This window comes from Zeus faber (genome assembly GCF_960531495.2).
Source record: "Zeus faber genome assembly, chromosome: 12".
NCBI lineage: Eukaryota > Metazoa > Chordata > Actinopteri > Zeiformes > Zeidae > Zeus > Zeus faber.
The window spans coordinates 6460944-6478113 of NC_137196.1; the positions used below are offsets into that span (position 1 = coordinate 6460944).

Genomic DNA, 17170 nt, shown 5'->3' on the forward strand with positions numbered 1-17170 from the left:
TCGTCTACGAAGCTACTGAACTCTGGAAGCTCTATGATTCCCCCCAAGCATGAGTCCTCGTCGTGATATGAAAAAAGGCCGTTGTTGTGAAGACGCTACCTGTGGTTCCTCTTGTTTCTGACATTTTTTTTTTACACTTTTGTTGTTTTTATTATTTTGTTTTTCCAGGTGTTTTGCCAAGATGTTTCACTCTGTCCCGTAAAAAAAAGAACAAAAAAAAAAAACAACCCAGCCATCTCGCGTTTTTTTCTTACTTACCGGTTCCCGTGCCAACTTTGTTTCCATTGTTCGCTGGGGTTTTTCGGTCAATGGCTACAGTTGTTTTCCCCTTGGAAAAACAACAACAAAGCCCGTTGTACGCTCACCGTTATATTGTATTGTTTTTTATTTTAGGTTTGTGCCATTTTTATTTTTTTTAATCACTCCCCATCACAATAAAATATAAGAAAACAAGCGAGCATTTTTCAATCCATGACTACGCAATGACCTTTATCGCCCTCACATTTATTTATATTTATCCTTGTACATGTATTGTTGTATTTGTGTGTCTTCAGTGGAAAAGATGCTCATTAGATCGGTTCATGAACGTAGTATTAGTTTGTACTGGAAATTCATAGTTGCTAATTTTCTTTTGAAAGTGCTTTGAAAAAGCCTATTTCTATTGTCATATATCATGCAAAAATCTTTAAGAAGATATGACTATAGATTATAGTTGTTTAAATTCTTTATAATTTTTTTTATCCCTTTTGCTGGTAAATAATCCAGTAATAAATATATGTATTATTGGATTATGAGCTAAATTAATACAAAATAATATATTTATCATATATATCTCAATAAAATTCCTGAGTGGAAAAATGTTATATATAGTGGAAAATTATCAGCAAAATTACTTTCAAAAAAAAGGAATGAAAGAAAAAATTACATATATTTGTGTCTGCATTATTTATCAGCAAATTAAAAGAAATAAAATGTATATATTATTTCGTATTTAAATCATGTCTGACGTCACTACTCTGATCAGACATTCATTTGTCTGTGTGACGCGGCGGGATGCGCCCCCTGCTGGACGTGTAAATCTCGTCCCCCATAAATGACAATACACCAACGTTGTCCATTAACGGGAGGACACGGTGAGTTCTACTGAACAATAAGTAAATACAGCTCCAAGTGAGTTATGAACGTCAAATGAAAAATAAACACAAATGGGAACATGATAGGAATGAATGAAGTAATATATATACTGTTAAGTCCTAATTGCAGGACAGCAGACATAGAATGGGACACTTGTGTTTTTCGATTGGGACTTCGTCATGATTTATTCCTTATTTTCACCGTCTTATATCACAAAGGTCTTTCTTTCGAAATCAGAGATTAGAATTTTTTCGTATATAAACTGTACACAAAAGCAAGGCACTATACATGAAAATCCATTTTGTTCTTCCTCTGCTCCCCTGCAGACGCTCCAGATGAGCATTTACATCGCCTTCATCTTCAACACATAAAATTTGCTCGTTTGTTGTTTTTTTTTTTTTTTTAAACATGGATTTACAAAGGTACGACGAACACACGAGCAAACCTACGGATCGAAAATACACAAACTACACACACGCACACATTTCCGTTTGGGCCTCTACTCACAATCGCACATTAACTTACACGGATGACTATTAACTGGAGTCTTAACCGCACGCATACGTAAAAACATACACAAGGAATCAACAAAGCAGAAGTCTATTTTTGGTTTTTGACCCTTGATTTAAAAACCTCTCGTCGTTTCCGTTTCCTGTTTCATTCATGATTTGGGGGTCTGGTCCCCAAAATCCAAATCTCTCCACTTTTATTTTGAAATGGCACATTTCCAAAGTAAAAGTGCGGAAAATTACTCCTTTTCACCGCTGCTTCAAAAAATAATAATACCAAGATCCTTAGACGAAGAATCTCCAGACGTAAAGTAGGACAAGAATCTTTCTTTTCTTTCTTCTTCTCCTCAACTCCGTCTCGACCTCTCCATTCTCCATCCCTTCCGTCCACTTCGCGTACAGTCTGTATGAGCAGCTTCTTCAAAACAGTCCTTTGGCCTTTTTCAGGTTCACTTGCTTCCACCCTGGCAAACTTTCGTATTCCTCTCTCGTCATGTCCAGTGCTTTCTATAAAGAGGGCGAAGACAATCAGAATATATCATCAAGAGATCTTTTTATTCCAAAATACTGGGTATTTGAACAACTTCAGCCTAGGAAAAGGACCCCAGAGGGACAAAGAGACGTCAGACCTCGTTGCACAATTTAATTCCACCGAACCTTAGACATTGAAACTGGAGCACATCCACAGTATTTAACTACCTGTTTTTGGAACAGATACTCGTTTTTTAATTTTTTTTTTATTTTTTATGTTTTGTTTTTTTAAACTACAGCAATTAACGTTCTGATTCGCAGAACAAAAAAGGGGGGCTTTCTCTTTGTTCCGTGGGGTCACCCCCTTACTCTTCCCAACTGTCTGTCGGTTGCCAGTTGTGCTCCATTTCCAGGAAAACCGAAGTGAGTTATCAGCGAGAGTGGACCGCCAGAGAAAACGTGACTAGAAAGGAAGGGTTGGGAAGGTGTGTGTGCATGTGTAAAGACAAGTAGTGCAGCCCAAAAGTGTCCAGTATAAATTTGAAAGGGGTAAAATGGGTGTTCCCACCTCAAGACAACTGACCAGTTAAGGGAAATACAGGACGGAGCTTAAAAAGAGGGGAATTCATCATCGAGGGGCTGCAAAAGTGGCTGAGTGTAATCATGATCATCTGAATATTTATGGATATTGCATTGGGAATACGTTGGATAAAAAAATGACCCCTCCATGATCACGACTTGAAGTGGCCGTAACCTTGCAACCCTGCGAGATGAATTTACCTCCGCTTGTATTACTCTGCCAATGTGGAAAAGAAAGTGAGAAGTTGAAGAATAGTCTCCACGGTGAAAGGATAGTGACGTGCTGTGTTTTTTTCTTTTTTAGGCATCACATCACGCCACTGACCGTCCTTACCTGAATCCACCAACCCCACCCTCTCACACGCACACAAACTACACCTTGGTCTGCGGGGTGAGAAGTTAGATGGAGTTAGGGTACCAATGTCCATCAAACGCTTTAATAGGCAAGATGATCGGGCTGTTCGGATGAATTTAGATTATTTGTTAGTCCCGTTTTGTTAAAGGATGGGTTCGCTATATTTTTCAACCCCCATTTTTAAAAAGGACCTTACCCTAAGATTTTTCCTAAAGGCTTCAACGTTTGCTCCATTGAACTACACTGAAGCACAGTGAGAAGTTGCAACAGAGTGGTAAGTTTCTCAGTAGTAAATTGAAAATAAAATCACGGGTTGAAAAATGGAACGAAAATATCCTTTAACATTTAACACAGTAGATACCCAGTGTCCTTTAAAATGTTCTCCTTAAGTCCTACAAAAAAAAAAAAAAAAAAGTTCACATTTCCTTTCTGTTTCACGAAAGACAAACGTGATTGATTTCAAGTCAAGGTTGCATCAGTAAGAGTTCGCTGCTTCAAACCAGCGTGGGAGTCGGGACGGTATTGAATATAATGGAGTAGCAGAAACTCCTAGTAGCAGAATCTTACTGTAATAACTGGATTGTTTATATCAGGATTTCAAATACAGGTTGGAAAGTCAGCACATTGTTGTTGTTGTACTTCCCGTTTTGTCCAATAGGTGGCCATATTTCACCAAGAATGGCAACTTTTACTACTACAACCTTTGATGCATGTATCAGTTCAGAATGACATCTTGTTTTTACAGACAGACAGACAGACAGACAGACAGACAGACAGATCTCCTGTACTTTAGCCATTTACAATACAGCAGATCCATTTTCTCCCCTCTAATGAGGGTGATAGTGATAAACCCTGGAACTTCCCGTACTGTAGGGTCACATCTGAAAGTTTCATCTTGAATTGATGAATCTAATATCTAAGTTCAACCGCGGCTACAAGCGTCTGTGTGTGAAAATGTCAAGTAGATTTTCTAGGACGATTGCTGCGCCCGCCCACCTCAAAGTCCTGGTCGGAGAGGTAGAGCTCCAGGCGCAGGGGGTCCACGCCCTCGGGAAGGGGCCGGGCCAGCAGCCGGGTCAGGGGGTGGGTGTTCTGGCAGAGCCGGGCCAACACGTCCTCCACCAGGATGATCTGGCTGCACACCTCGGCCTCCTGGGAGACGAGAAACAAGCTCAAAATGAAACCGCAGGATCGGCCGATTTGGCAGGGCCAAGGAGACTTGTGGAACACATGCACAGATGAACTCTAGCGGAAATTAGGTTTTTTTTGAACAAAATTGTATTGCAGCATTCCCTGCACTGCGCTGGCAGACTCTGACCACGTCTTGGTCCACCTGATCCCCGCATACAGGCAGAAAGTCAAACTGTCTAAACCTGTTGCAAGGAGAACCAACAAGTGGCGCAGCAAAGCAGCGGAGGATGTCTGGATGAATACACAGATGCCGTGATGTCGTACATCAACTCCTGTGAGGACAGCTGTGTACCTACATACACCGGGGTGAGTTATAACACTGACAAGCCCTGGTCCACAGCCAAACTCAGATGGCTTTGTTTGAAAAAAGAGGAGCATTTCCAAGCAGCAGACACTTTTGTCCAAACCGACTTACAATTATTGATGCACTGATGGAAGCAGCCACCGGGAACAATTAGGGGTTAAGTGTCTTGCTCAAAGCCTGCTCACAGGAAGAGGGATGGAACAAGCTACGGATCACTAGATGCCCCCCTCTACCTCCTGAGCTACTGCTCCTACTTGTTAAGCAGCATGGGCTGACGTAATGGTGACACGCAGAATCTCGAACATGTAGCTCACACGGTGCAAATGTGCATTTTTAGCCACAACTGGCACATACAGTATATGGTAAATTGGATGATGATGTCACAAAGCGTCTTACTCTTACTCTTAGCGCAATACATCACACCCAGTGTGAGTTTCTCAGTATCTCCAGTTGAATAAATGGAAAAACCTTTCCATATTTTAAATGCTTTCTCTTTTATATGACCTCTTTAGTGAATACGATTTTTCCCCAATATTGTATAAAAAAGGAGCACATTAATGGATAGCAATGAAGCAGCAAATAGGCACATTTCCTTCCCTTTCCTGTTGTATTGTTGGAATTGTTGACTGTAGCTCATAAGATTTTCAAACGATGAAAGGCCACAAGTCGAAAATGGCCAAAACTTAGCAAAAACATGCATTAAATTATCAATTATAATTAGGTTGTTGGGTGTTTCAGCTCAAGGCTTTATCTCCAAATCGCTGGAGATGCAGCCACAGACAGAAGTCCAAAAATGTCTAACGTACTAAATATTTTCTCTCACGTCGCGACAAATGAGGTTTTTTTCGTATCAAATGAGTTTTCTCTGGCCGACCCGCTCTGTGATCTCGGCGATGTCCTCGCGGTGCTCCCAGCTGGGGAACATGTTTGTGAAGGTCAGCGGCTCCAGCCCGGCGTGGATCAGGTACGACTTGATGGGCTTCTTGTCGCTCTTCTCTGAAAGAGAGAGAGCGCGAAACACTGAAAGTAAAGTAGACTTTGTGGAAGTTATGAGAAAAATAAAATCATGTACGGCTGACCATTAAATTAAATATGTGGAAGTATGTGTCCTTCCACTGTGGGTTATTCTTGTTATTAGGACAATGCTTAACGTCAAAATCTATTCTCTGTTCTCCCGCAAACTTAAAACACCTACAATTTCCTGTATTTTTTGGCCTCTTGTGTCTATTAAAAAGGTATTTTCAAAAAATTGATATTTTTCAAACTACCTTTTGCACAAGACTGAAATACCTTCCAAAAATGAACCAGATAGTTGCTCTTTAAGTCAACCCAGACACCTGTGAAAGATTCCACTGCTCCTCCTCCACCAAAAACTCTCAATTGTATTTAATTCATAATTTCTTTCATTTCATTGTTTGAAATTGAATTGAATTGTTTCATTGTTCATTTAATTTCATTGTTTCATCTCATTCTTTATTATTATTATTATTTTTTTGCTAAAAACCCTTAAAAATTTCTTCAAAAATCAGTCATGTCACATTTTATTATATACATAAAGTATATATATATATATATATATATATATATATATATATATATATACACACACTTTATATCAATTAAAACTTAAAAATAGAAAAAACATAACCATGGCAATTCGATCCCCAAGGATCATCTGATTGACATAAAATTGAAAACACACATTCCTAACCCCTAATCCTAATCCTAAAAAACCTGAAACCTGTGCCAATAAAAGCTGTCATTTAAAATCAACATTCAAATGAATAACAAATACGTTTTCTGTCAACCAAAAAAAACAACCAAAAACGATTTGACGTGTTTTTGAACACTGTGAACGATGCTCATCTCCCGATTGTGCCCATCATTTATTTTATCCTCATCGTCCCGCGCCCCCTTTTAGTCTTCCTCTTACCCCTGCAGTACTGCAGCACTGTCTCCATGGCGCACTTCCTGTCTGAGTCCCAGCGGATCCTCGCCGAGCCAGGGGCCTCGCTCTCCTGGGGCCACCAGCCCTGCCACAGGTAGACCTCGTGGAAGTTATCCACCAGGAAGAGCGCTGGGGGAACGACAGACAGACAGACATAGATGGATAAGCAATGAAAAATACAATTGGCTATTACAATATTCTACTGATGGACAGTAAGTATCAACCCAGAATTAACAGACGCACTTAAATAATCCCAGAAATCAATAATAAACTAGAATAAATGGCATTACATATACACTAACCTCGCTTTTTGATGCTCATAGTCACAAAAATTATTTATTGAACCGTGTCCCGGCACAATCTTTTTTATTTTTATTTTTTTATTTCAGATTTTTTTAAGGTTCTTTTTTGGCATTTTTCATGCTTTATTTGATAGTGGTAATGTGGGAAGAAAGGGGACAGAGAGAGAGGATGACATGCAGCAAAGGGCCACGTACCGGAATCGAACCGGGCCGCTGCGGTAAGTACTCAGACCGGTGAGCTACCGGGGCGCCACGCAATCTTATTTCTTGCTACACAAAACGAAATGTAAACCAATTAATTTGAATGGGGAGATTTTCTGCTTTTTGAAGGGGGAACAGATACGTACACGCAACTAACAAGACAAAAGTATGCCACCGCGGGCAGGTGAGTGTTGGGGGCTAAACACTTCCATGGTAACAGCGAGCTCCACCAATCAGAGACGTTGCTGTTACACTGTAGAATAGCTGCCAGAACTGCCTAATGGTCACCAATATATATCATTCAAACTCAAATTAACCACCACAATTAAATAAACCTCACAATAACAGAAAGAATAATTCGGAACTATACAATGAACCTAACTAAAATTTTAAAGAAATTAAACCTACCAATAAACAATCAACAATAATATCTAGCAATATACAATAAAAACTAACGCTAAACAATGAACAGTGAATATAAATGTGATATTCTATTGCAAATTTTCAGTGTCCTCTACTGATTGGGACTCAATGGTACGTAGATAACATTCTTCCCAGATGTATTATTATTACCATTATTATTATCATTATTATTATTATTATTATTATTATTAAACCGCACTGTCACAAAGACATCGTGGTTGAAGTTTCATCCAAATTGATCAACATACGGAGCCGATATTAGTAAAAAAAAACGAACAAATTTAGATTGATATAACAGAGACACGCCAGTACATCTGATGCCCAAATATGTCCAACCCTGCTAAAAGTACCTGGAACACATACACACCTCATAAGCTACGAACACAGTTGAGGTGTCGTTAAAACCGTTATGTCACAAGGATCTCGTGGTTTAATATGTCACCCAAATATTATTATTTGGATGACATTGACTTACATATGAGCACATATTACCCTTAACCGAGCAAATTCGACCCAAAATATTCACTTGGTCTTGGTTCACTGCACATCACAAATCTCGTTCTAAAATGAACGAGATGAAATGAAATGAAAGAGGTAAGACCCTTGATGACGTCATCATATTGGACCGTGCCCAGTGTGCGGCGTGCACTCGATCACTCTATAGTGTTTCCAAGTTACCAAACTATTTATGTGATTTATGATTTATGTGCATATTTATATAGCTTCTTACCGATCTGTTCAATAGATTTTTTTAATCCGTGGTCCACATAAGTTTGCCGGATTAATGAAAAATATAATAAAAAGTAGTTGCTGAAAATGTAATCCAAGGAAAAACTAAACAAATTTATTTGTGCCCCGACATTTGGACGGTTGTTTTAAAGACAGGAGGGTTGCGCTGTGTAGACCGCATAGTGTTTGCTCCACGAGATGAGCAACCAGGAGAGGACAGACAGGGGGGAGCCCATGCTGCGTTCATGTAAACTGGGAAAATTGTGCTGGGTTTCAGAGAACCGAGGAATCTTTAAAGCGCACCCAACACGATTAAACTGGACCCCGTGTATTACTGCCTGCAGTTGTATTTTTAGGGGTCCACGAACACGGTTTACCTTTTGTTTGAACCGCGTTGTCACAAACACCTCATGGTTGAAGTTTCATCCAAATCGATCCACATACAGAGAAGATATTTGCAAAAAATCGACCATATTTTGAGCAATTTTAACACAGACGGGCCAGCACCTCTGAAGCCAAAATACTGTATGTCCAACCCAGCTAAAAGTATCTGGAAGACATACTTTCTCATAAGGGACGAACATGGTTGAGGTGTCGTTTAAACCGTTGCGTCACAAGGATCTCATGGTAATTGTCGGTTTCTGACCGGGAAAATCTGTTGAAGTCAGACATATTTTATTTTTATTTACTCTCTGGTCATAATGTCCAGTGAAAATGGTTTCCTCCAAGTACAATTTGAATTAGTGATGGGTAGATCATTTCATTAAAAAAAAAGCCCACAGATCTGTTCATTTCCGACCTCGGCAAGTTTCAACAGGAAGCCAATCAGTTTGGACGATCTAAAGCTGCTCTGAAAGCTTCACCTCTGACCAATCACGTTTGTCGGTATAAAACGAAGCCCCGCCCCCTCCCTCATGGAGAGGTTGCTTGTAAACACAGTAGATAAACATGGAGCGGAGACAGAGCTGCAGCATCTAGAACCCTGAGGAGAAACAGAAAGATGATGCGTCGTTGGGACACAAACATCCATAGTTTGGCATTTTTTTGGATATTTAAGTTCTGATCCAAAACCGCTCGCATGGCTTTTCATATCACTGCTATGCGGATGATACTCAGCTCTATCTGTCCTTCCCGCCCGACGACCCCACTGTCTCGACGCAGATCTCGGATTGTCTCGCTGACATATCCACATGGATGAAGGATTATCATCTGCAACTAAACCTGGCGAAAACGGAACTGCTGGTCTTCCCGGCCAAACAAGGTATTTATCACAACATTGATATTAAAATCGACTCTCTATCTCTTGTTCCTACCAAGGCTGCAAGGAATCTAGGTGTCATTATTGATGACCAAATGACATTCTCGGACCATGTTGCCGCCGTCTCCCGGTCCTGCCGCTTCGCACTACTCAACATCCGAAAAGTCAGGCCGTACCTGACCCAATATGCCACTCAACTGCTGGTACAAACCTTGGTGATGTCCCGTCTCGACTACTGCAACGCTCTCTTAACAGGCTTGCCGGCCTGTGCGGTGAAGCCACAGCAGATGATACAGAATGTGGCGGCGCGACTGGTGTTCAACCAGCCAAAGAGGGCACATGTCACTCCGCTGCTCATCGAGCTCCACTGGTTACCTGTAGCCGCCCGCATCAAGTTCAAGTCTCTGATGCTGGCCTACAGAGTGATTGCTGGGAATGCTCCCGCCTACTTAAATGCTCTTGTAAGAGCACATGTTGCCCCCCGGATGCTGCGCTCGTCAAATGAGCGTCGCCTGGCTCTGCCGGCCATACAGCCACGGCAATCCAGGCTATTCTCATTTGTAGTTCCACGTTGGTGGAACGAGCTGCCAAAAATGACCAGAGCAGGGACCTCCCTCTCTGTCTTTAAGAAGCACTTGAAGACCCAGCTCTTCAGTGAGTACCTCCTGTCCTAACCTACAATTACTTAGTACTACTTAGCAGTATTTATTGTTACACTAATGTCTCTGTCGCAATGTAGCTTGAATGTTATTCTCCCATGTAAGTCGCGTTGGATAAAAGCGTCTGTTTAATGACTAAATGTAAATGTAAAACAGACGGTAAATATTCATTGTGTTGATGGGACACCACAAACTTTATTTATTTAGACCTACTTGCCACATTTATTTTGTTTTTGATTTGGTCAAAATTTAATTTTAGTGAAATGTTAATTAAAGCGGCTGCACTTACTTACTTACTTAGTTACTTATTGTTCATGAATGGAAATTGTTTGAAAACAAGTTGTAACAGTCATCATTTTTACTCATTGATTTAAAAATGGTGTTTATTGACGGGACTTATTTTATTTTGAATATTTCACCAAAAATATTATCAATCTTCATGCCTTGATGATGTCATTCTCTATATAGACTGCTTATCAATTGTTTTTAAGCTCAATAAACAGATAATATTTGACGGGAATCTCTCACATTTGTCCAGGAAACTGAAATCTTCCAGGAGAAGTTGACCGGCACCAATTTTTTCTAACAGAAACTCTGCTGCAGCTGTATTTATTATTACAGGTACTCCTCACTCCTCACTCCTTGTCGATATGCGAGGCCCCGTGTTATTTCAGGGTGAAGGGGGCGTGGCCATTGTGAACGCTAGCGTAGTGAATACTGACAGACTGCGGGAAAGAGACTGAGAATAGTGATGAGATGACATGTATACAGTGTATATAGTATATATAGTATATACAGTGTATATTTTATAAACAGTGTATGTAGTGTATAAAGTATATACAGTCTATATAGTATATATTGTTTATATAGTATATATAGTGTATATAGTGAATATAGTATATACAGTGTATATAGTGTATATAGTATATATAGTGTATATAGTGTATATAGTGTATACAGTATATATATAGTGTATATAGTTTATATAGTGTATATAGTATATATAGTGTCTATAGTGTATATAGTATATATAGTGTATATAGTATACATAGTGTATACAATGTATATAGTGTATATATAGTATATAAACGGTGATGCACGATGAGATGCGTGATGCTGAGACGCTGTGGTATTGTACAATACAGACTGGTCAGAGAGCTGGTCGTAAGTCCCAACGGTCGTTAGACAAGTAGGTAGTTAAGTGAGGAGTACCTGTATTATTATTTTGTAGCTAGTATCTCACCGGGCTGTGCCGTGTGGTACAGGTCCTCTTGCAGGAAGGGCAGAGCGCCGACCATGTCAGGAGCTTGGGACAGGTGGAAAAGCTCGCTCGCCAAAAAGTCCCCCGAGGAGCTGCTCAGCTGGAAGAGCCGCGGGGTGAAGTTGAATTTCCCCGGGTCTGAAGAAAAAGAAAAAAAATAATTATATATATTTTATATATATATATATATATATATATATATATATATATATATATATATATATATATATATTTATATATCTTATATCATAAGTAACCCTAACCCTAACTTTACCCAATAGATTATATAAAATGACATTAAAACTATAAAAAAAAAAAAATTCAATTTAATCTCACTCATCTTCCTTTTATTCCAATTCAAATCAAATGCATCATTTAAAGTTTTACAATTACAAAATGCATAGAAACGAAAAGTTCACTCTTTTTCAGAATTGTGAAGTAGGTTGCTACGCTACCTTGCAGCATGCAGTCGTAGGCCTTCCTATCCTTCCTGCCCAGCGCCTCCCAGAAACCCGGAGGCTCTGCCCCCTCGTTGCACTCGTGGATGGTCACCTTGCTGCTGCTGTGGAGACCGGCCTCCAGAGGGCACCTGGGGCGGGGCCGTGAGGGACACAGGGGTCACATACGTTTGACCTTAATCCCACAGACTTCATCATTGGTGGACTGTGGCCCCAGCACTGCCCTCTCGTGGCAGCGGGGACAACGGCACTTTAACGTCGTAAAAATAGCTTATTTTTTTTTGGTAAGTATTGAGAACTGCTTTTGTTTGAGTTGGGTTGCTGGTCAATTTGTGGTGCATATCTGATTGTTTACTGTTTTATTGAATACGAAAACATTATTTATCATATTTACACATACACATAAGCGAGTGGTTGGAAGCACTTTACAACACTTTTTGTCCCCGTCCTTTGTGTCTTACATTAAGGGCGACGTTATCTTTTTCCACTCCCTTCATTCTCTTCCTTGGGTCGTTAAACATTGTGAAATCAAATCCTTTACAAATCCCCTATGTTCTGTACGGGTGGAAATCTTTCAATTCTGCTTATTGGTCAAATGGAACCGATAACTTTGGAAAGCCATTTTACTCTTCAATGACTTTCAGGCTCTCAGCGGACTTTCACGATACGTTCAGCACTTTGCTTGTTCTTCTTAGTTAGTGCTCAGAAACATCAACAAATCAGCAGATCCGCAAGTTTCTCACCACGTCCCATGTTGGGCAATGGTTTGATTCCCGATTCAAACACAAAATTGAATCAAATCAAATCAGAAGAAAGGCGCCTTTGTGAAACTCTCTCCCACTCACTGTTCCTTGATCTTGAGCCCGGCGGTGTTGCCCACAGAGCGTGCGTGCGGCTGGGCCTTGCAGCCGTGCCACAGGTAAATGACGGCCTTGGTGATGTTGAGCAGAAGCATGGAGGCCCGCGAGCGCAGGCTACTGCAGTGGCACGCCACCTCCAGCAGGTGGCCCTCCTCCGGCATCTCGCCGCGCACGCAGTACAGACGCCACTCACCTGGTAGAATGAAGAACAAAATATAAATGAAAAATGAAGACAGGATAGACTTAGATAGACACAGAAACATAGATCGATAGCTGCTGGTCGCTCAACGGCAGAAGATAAATACATCTAAAATAAAAACACACTGCTTTTATTTGGTTTGTTTGGAGAAAAGGGGGAGAGGGTCAGCCATGCACTGAGTTCTTAAAGGGAGCGAGTCAACTTAACACTGTACAAAGTGTGAGGAGCGAGCATTGTGTGGCCCCCCTAGCGGTTGTGGCCCGAAACAACCACATAGTGTTTATGCCAGCGGTCGGCCCTGAACACAGCGCATGCATTGTAGAAGGAAACAATAAGATGTAGTTCAGTGCAGTACAATTTACTTATATGATATAAGTAAATAACTCATATTATATAATTTATGTATATAATATAAGTACATTGGGATGTAAATATGGTAAAACACAGGGATTCTCAACCTTTTTCATATCAAGGATCCTCAATTTGATATTTATTAGGCCACAGATTTTTCGTCTGGGAATCTGAAAATATGTTTAAGGTTCAAGTTCAAGTTCAAGAGATTATTTGTCATATACAGATACATACGGTCATACATATATGCATATGACTTATTCCAAAATCCCATACATGCCTATCCTATAGTCTGGGAGATAACAGTGAAACTATGATGAAAACAGTCATCATTGAACATTCTTGTAAATGTAATAATGGTAATGAATAATCTTGCTGGGGACCCCCCAGGAACATCTCAAAGGAACCCCGGGCGTCCCTGGACCACACATTGGGAACCACTGTTCTACTATGTGTTAGGGAACGTCGAATGTTCACTGTGACACCGAGAATATAATGAGAAAGTATGGATTTGCTAAATATTTCAAGGACAATTCTCGTGGGATAATTCGGAAGTTCTCAGTTATACTGGGGAGTAAAATAATTGCACAATGACGATTTCCTTCCTCTTACTCTGAATGTTCTCCTCCTCCTCCTCTCTCTTCCCGGCGTGGACGATCATCCCGCCGTTGAAGCACTGTAGGAAACACGGAGGCTCCTTCCCCTGCTGCACCTGGACCTGTTGAGGGAAGCGCATTTCATTCAATCGGGCACAAAAGTAAATGATATTTGGCCTGAAACCAGAATATCTAAAGAAAATGACACCTTTTCATATACATGAATACACTAACCAGGAGACTTCTAACACACAAAACACATCCAACAAGTGTTTAAATTAATATGAATAATATTGAAGTGATAATCCTTAAAATCGTCTGTTGGGTGGGATTATTTTTAAAATAATATCCAGGTTTAACCTCGTCTTGGCTCTAAGATGGTGGCTTTTTGTGAATGTTCATCCATATGCACAGTTTACTACCACAACAGTGGTTTATCAAGTTCAACATGGCTGACTTTCCACTCTTGCTCGTGCATTTTTTTTGCATTTTTACCAGGAAAGGGGGACGCCGCCACCAGATTGGAGAGGAGCACGTGCATAACGGAAATACATTAAATGGCTTCTTATCCAGTGCCAGCTAAAAAGTATCAAATATGGGATTTTTGGTTTTACTAAATAATCTTACCGGTACCACTTTAATGGAAATGTATATAATAAAAGTAAATACAGTATACAAACATCTTTGAACTGATTATATGCCCAAGCCCTTTGTATGGTAAGCTGAGACAGTCTCCAGCTTCCTGTGACCCCAAACAGCTATGAATGAAAACAAATGAATGAATGAATGAATGAAGGAAGGAAGGAAGGAAGGAAGGAAGCAGGGGGGTGGGGGCTAACCAACCTGCGCCCCCCTCTCCTCGTCCAGCTCCACGGTCATCAGCGCCGACGTTCCTTTCTCGCTGACCGTGGAGTGGCGGCCCTGCCAGAAGAAGTAGCAGCACTTCTCCTTGCCAGGCCCCGTGCTCCTGGCCTCGGGGTTCTGCCTACGACCCACTGCAGCAGACACACAGGGTATATTTACTACTTGGGTTTTTTTGGGATGGGGGGCAAATTTCAGGCTAGAGTAGAATTTTAAATGTTTCAAAAGGCGTTCATTTTAGACCTAAACACCCAATCGTTGACTACAACGACAAGCTCATTTAATTAATTACTCAGCAGTAGAATGATATGGCTAATAACAATAATGGTAACAATTTCATACATATTTAGTCATAATACCACATCATTTTTCCATATTGTCAATATCAAAGTATTAAAAAATATATTATTTTGTTAACATGGCTCTCTCTAGTGGCGATTGTCGGTAGCGTACATGCTGGTGTTCCCTGCGCCGCCTGCGTAACCCACCTGTGGCGCTGACCATGTACTTCCACTTTACCACGTAGGCGTCGCCCTCATGGAACTGGCCGATGCTCTGGCGTGGCAGGCGGCTGTAGTCGAACTCCAGGATGTGCCAGACGTCCACGGCCACCGTGCTGATCTTCAGAGTCCTCATGTGGTCCTCGCTCTCAACGGGGCCGTGCCCCCGGCCCACATCAGTGCCGTCAAGCACCGTGCTGATGGACGACTGCAGGACGGGCAGCATCAGGGTGGCGTCGTAGGGGCGGCACTCCCGCCCCAGGGCCTCCTGAAAAACACAAATAAATTATGAGAGAAATCAGAGAAATTATGATCTAAACTTAAAGCCTACTTCACACGAATATATAACACATCCGACAGTTGGATCCTCCTCCCTCTGTGGCTGTCGGATGAACCTTGTCTGGGTTTTGAATCACAAATTATGTCAGGGAAACAGGAGAGGTTTTTGTTTACCAGATCAGCAAGTATTTTGCCAAGATAAACGTGAACCATTTTCCATGAATGAGGGTTTAAAACTTCCTTTATATAATGTTTGCAAAGTAGAAAAATAAATAAATACACACGACCAATTCACTTATATAAAAGAGATTTATTTATAAGCTTGATAAGAATGTAATTATTTTTTTAAATACATGACTTATTTACTTTGTTTTAATCCTAATTACATTAAAAACTTGACTGACCTAACTTCCGTTAGTAATGCCGGACCGAAAGTTGTCTCATCCATAGGAATGAATTGATTTCATGAATCAGGATTTCGAAGGAAATCCTGACCGACCACGGCACTACCTTTATGTCACGTACACTTCAGGAACTTTACAAGTTACTGAGCGTCCGCTCAATTGGGACCAGCGATCATCCCCAGACTGATGGTCTGGTGGAGCGATTTAATCAAATGCTGAAAAGCATGATTTGAAAGTTTGTTCACGAAGATAGCCCCAATTGGGACAAGTGGTAGGACCCCCTGTTGTTTGCGGTGCAGGAGGTTGCCCAGGCCTCCACAGGATTTTCTCCCTTTGAACTCCTCTTTGGCAGGAGACCCCAGGGCATAGACCTAATTAAAGAAAAGTGGGAGGAAGGTCCTAGCACCAGTAAGAATGAAATACAGTATGTTATGGACCTGATAGCAACGTTACATGTGCTGATTTGACCGTTATCACGGGAGAATTTACTCCGGGCTCAGGAATGAATGAACATCAGCGCCACTTATACGACCGGGGGGGCTCTGTTCAGACAATTCGCACCGGCAGGCAGGGTGTTAGTGTTGCTCCCTACGTCCAGCTCTAAATTGCTCGCGAAGTGGCAAGGGACTTTTGTGGTCACACGGCAGGTTGGCGAGGTCAATTATGAGGTTGAACGGTCTAACAGACAGGTTACGACACAGATTTATCACCTGAACCTCTTAAAAGAATGGAGGAATGGAGGGAGGGGGCGTCCGTGGCTCTGGTCACGCCGGTCATTAAGCGGGGTTAGGATAGGTTCAAAAAGTGTCCGATCGTACCGCGGCCCTGTTAAGTGACAATATCTCTCCGTCCCAGAGAGCGGACGTAGCTGCACTTCAGCATTGCTTCTCTGATGATTTCTCCTCCCTGCCAGGCCTCACGCCCCTCATACCCTCATACACCACCATGCGGAGACGACCTGGGTGGTGAAGGTGTGCTCTCGGCCGTATGGCCTACCCGAACATAAATGCAAGATCGTGCAGGCGGAATTAGAGGCCATGCCTGACATGGGAGTGATAGAGGAGTCCACGAGTGACTGGTCTCACCCATGAATGCGGTGTCAAAGTTGGACGTCTACCCGCTGCCCTGGGTCGATGAACTTCTCGACCAGTTAGGTACAGCTCATTTTTTCACGACACTGGATTTAACCAAGGGCTTCTGGCAGATTCCCTTGTCTCAGGAGTCCAAGGAAAAATCGTCGTCTCCACTCCGTTGTTGTACCACTTTCGCACATTTCCGTTCGGGTTGTTCGGTGACCTAGCGACCTTTCAGAGACTCATGGACCGTGTGCTGTGTCCA

At 41.5% G+C, this 17170-nt stretch overlaps 2 protein-coding genes across 8 annotated transcripts in view; one reads left to right on the plus strand and one right to left on the minus strand.

The window, feature by feature from the left end:
* Positions 1-1505, plus strand: part of zeb1a (zinc finger E-box binding homeobox 1a) — a gene marked incomplete at its 3' end in the record, with an annotated part of 66506 nt that extends 65001 nt beyond the window's left edge. Inside the window, exon 9 of the mRNA XM_080011232.1 lies at positions 1461-1505. Within this exon, the coding sequence (XP_079867358.1) occupies positions 1461-1505 (45 nt within the window). The remainder of the gene's footprint in view (positions 1-1460) is intronic.
* Positions 1306-17170, minus strand: part of svilb (supervillin b) — a 51642-nt gene continuing 35777 nt past the window's right edge. For 6 of the 7 annotated variants that reach the window (XM_080011345.1, XM_080011346.1, XM_080011344.1 and 3 more), the window contains 10 exons: positions 15138-15417; positions 14632-14783; positions 13805-13910; positions 12628-12835; positions 11780-11913; positions 11307-11462; positions 6477-6620; positions 5418-5539; positions 4045-4200; positions 1306-2150 (listed from right to left, as the gene is read on the minus strand). In XM_080011345.1, coding sequence (XP_079867471.1) covers positions 2064-2150; positions 4045-4200; positions 5418-5539; positions 6477-6620; positions 11307-11462; positions 11780-11913; positions 12628-12835; positions 13805-13910; positions 14632-14783; positions 15138-15417 — 1545 coding nt within the window. In that variant the 3' untranslated portion in view covers positions 1306-2063. Of the gene's footprint in view, positions 2151-3027; positions 3078-4044; positions 4201-5417; positions 5540-6476; positions 6621-11306; positions 11463-11779; positions 11914-12627; positions 12836-13804; positions 13911-14631; positions 14784-15137; positions 15418-17170 lie in introns of all 7 variants that reach the window. The other variant, XM_080011342.1, reaches the window with a different exon arrangement.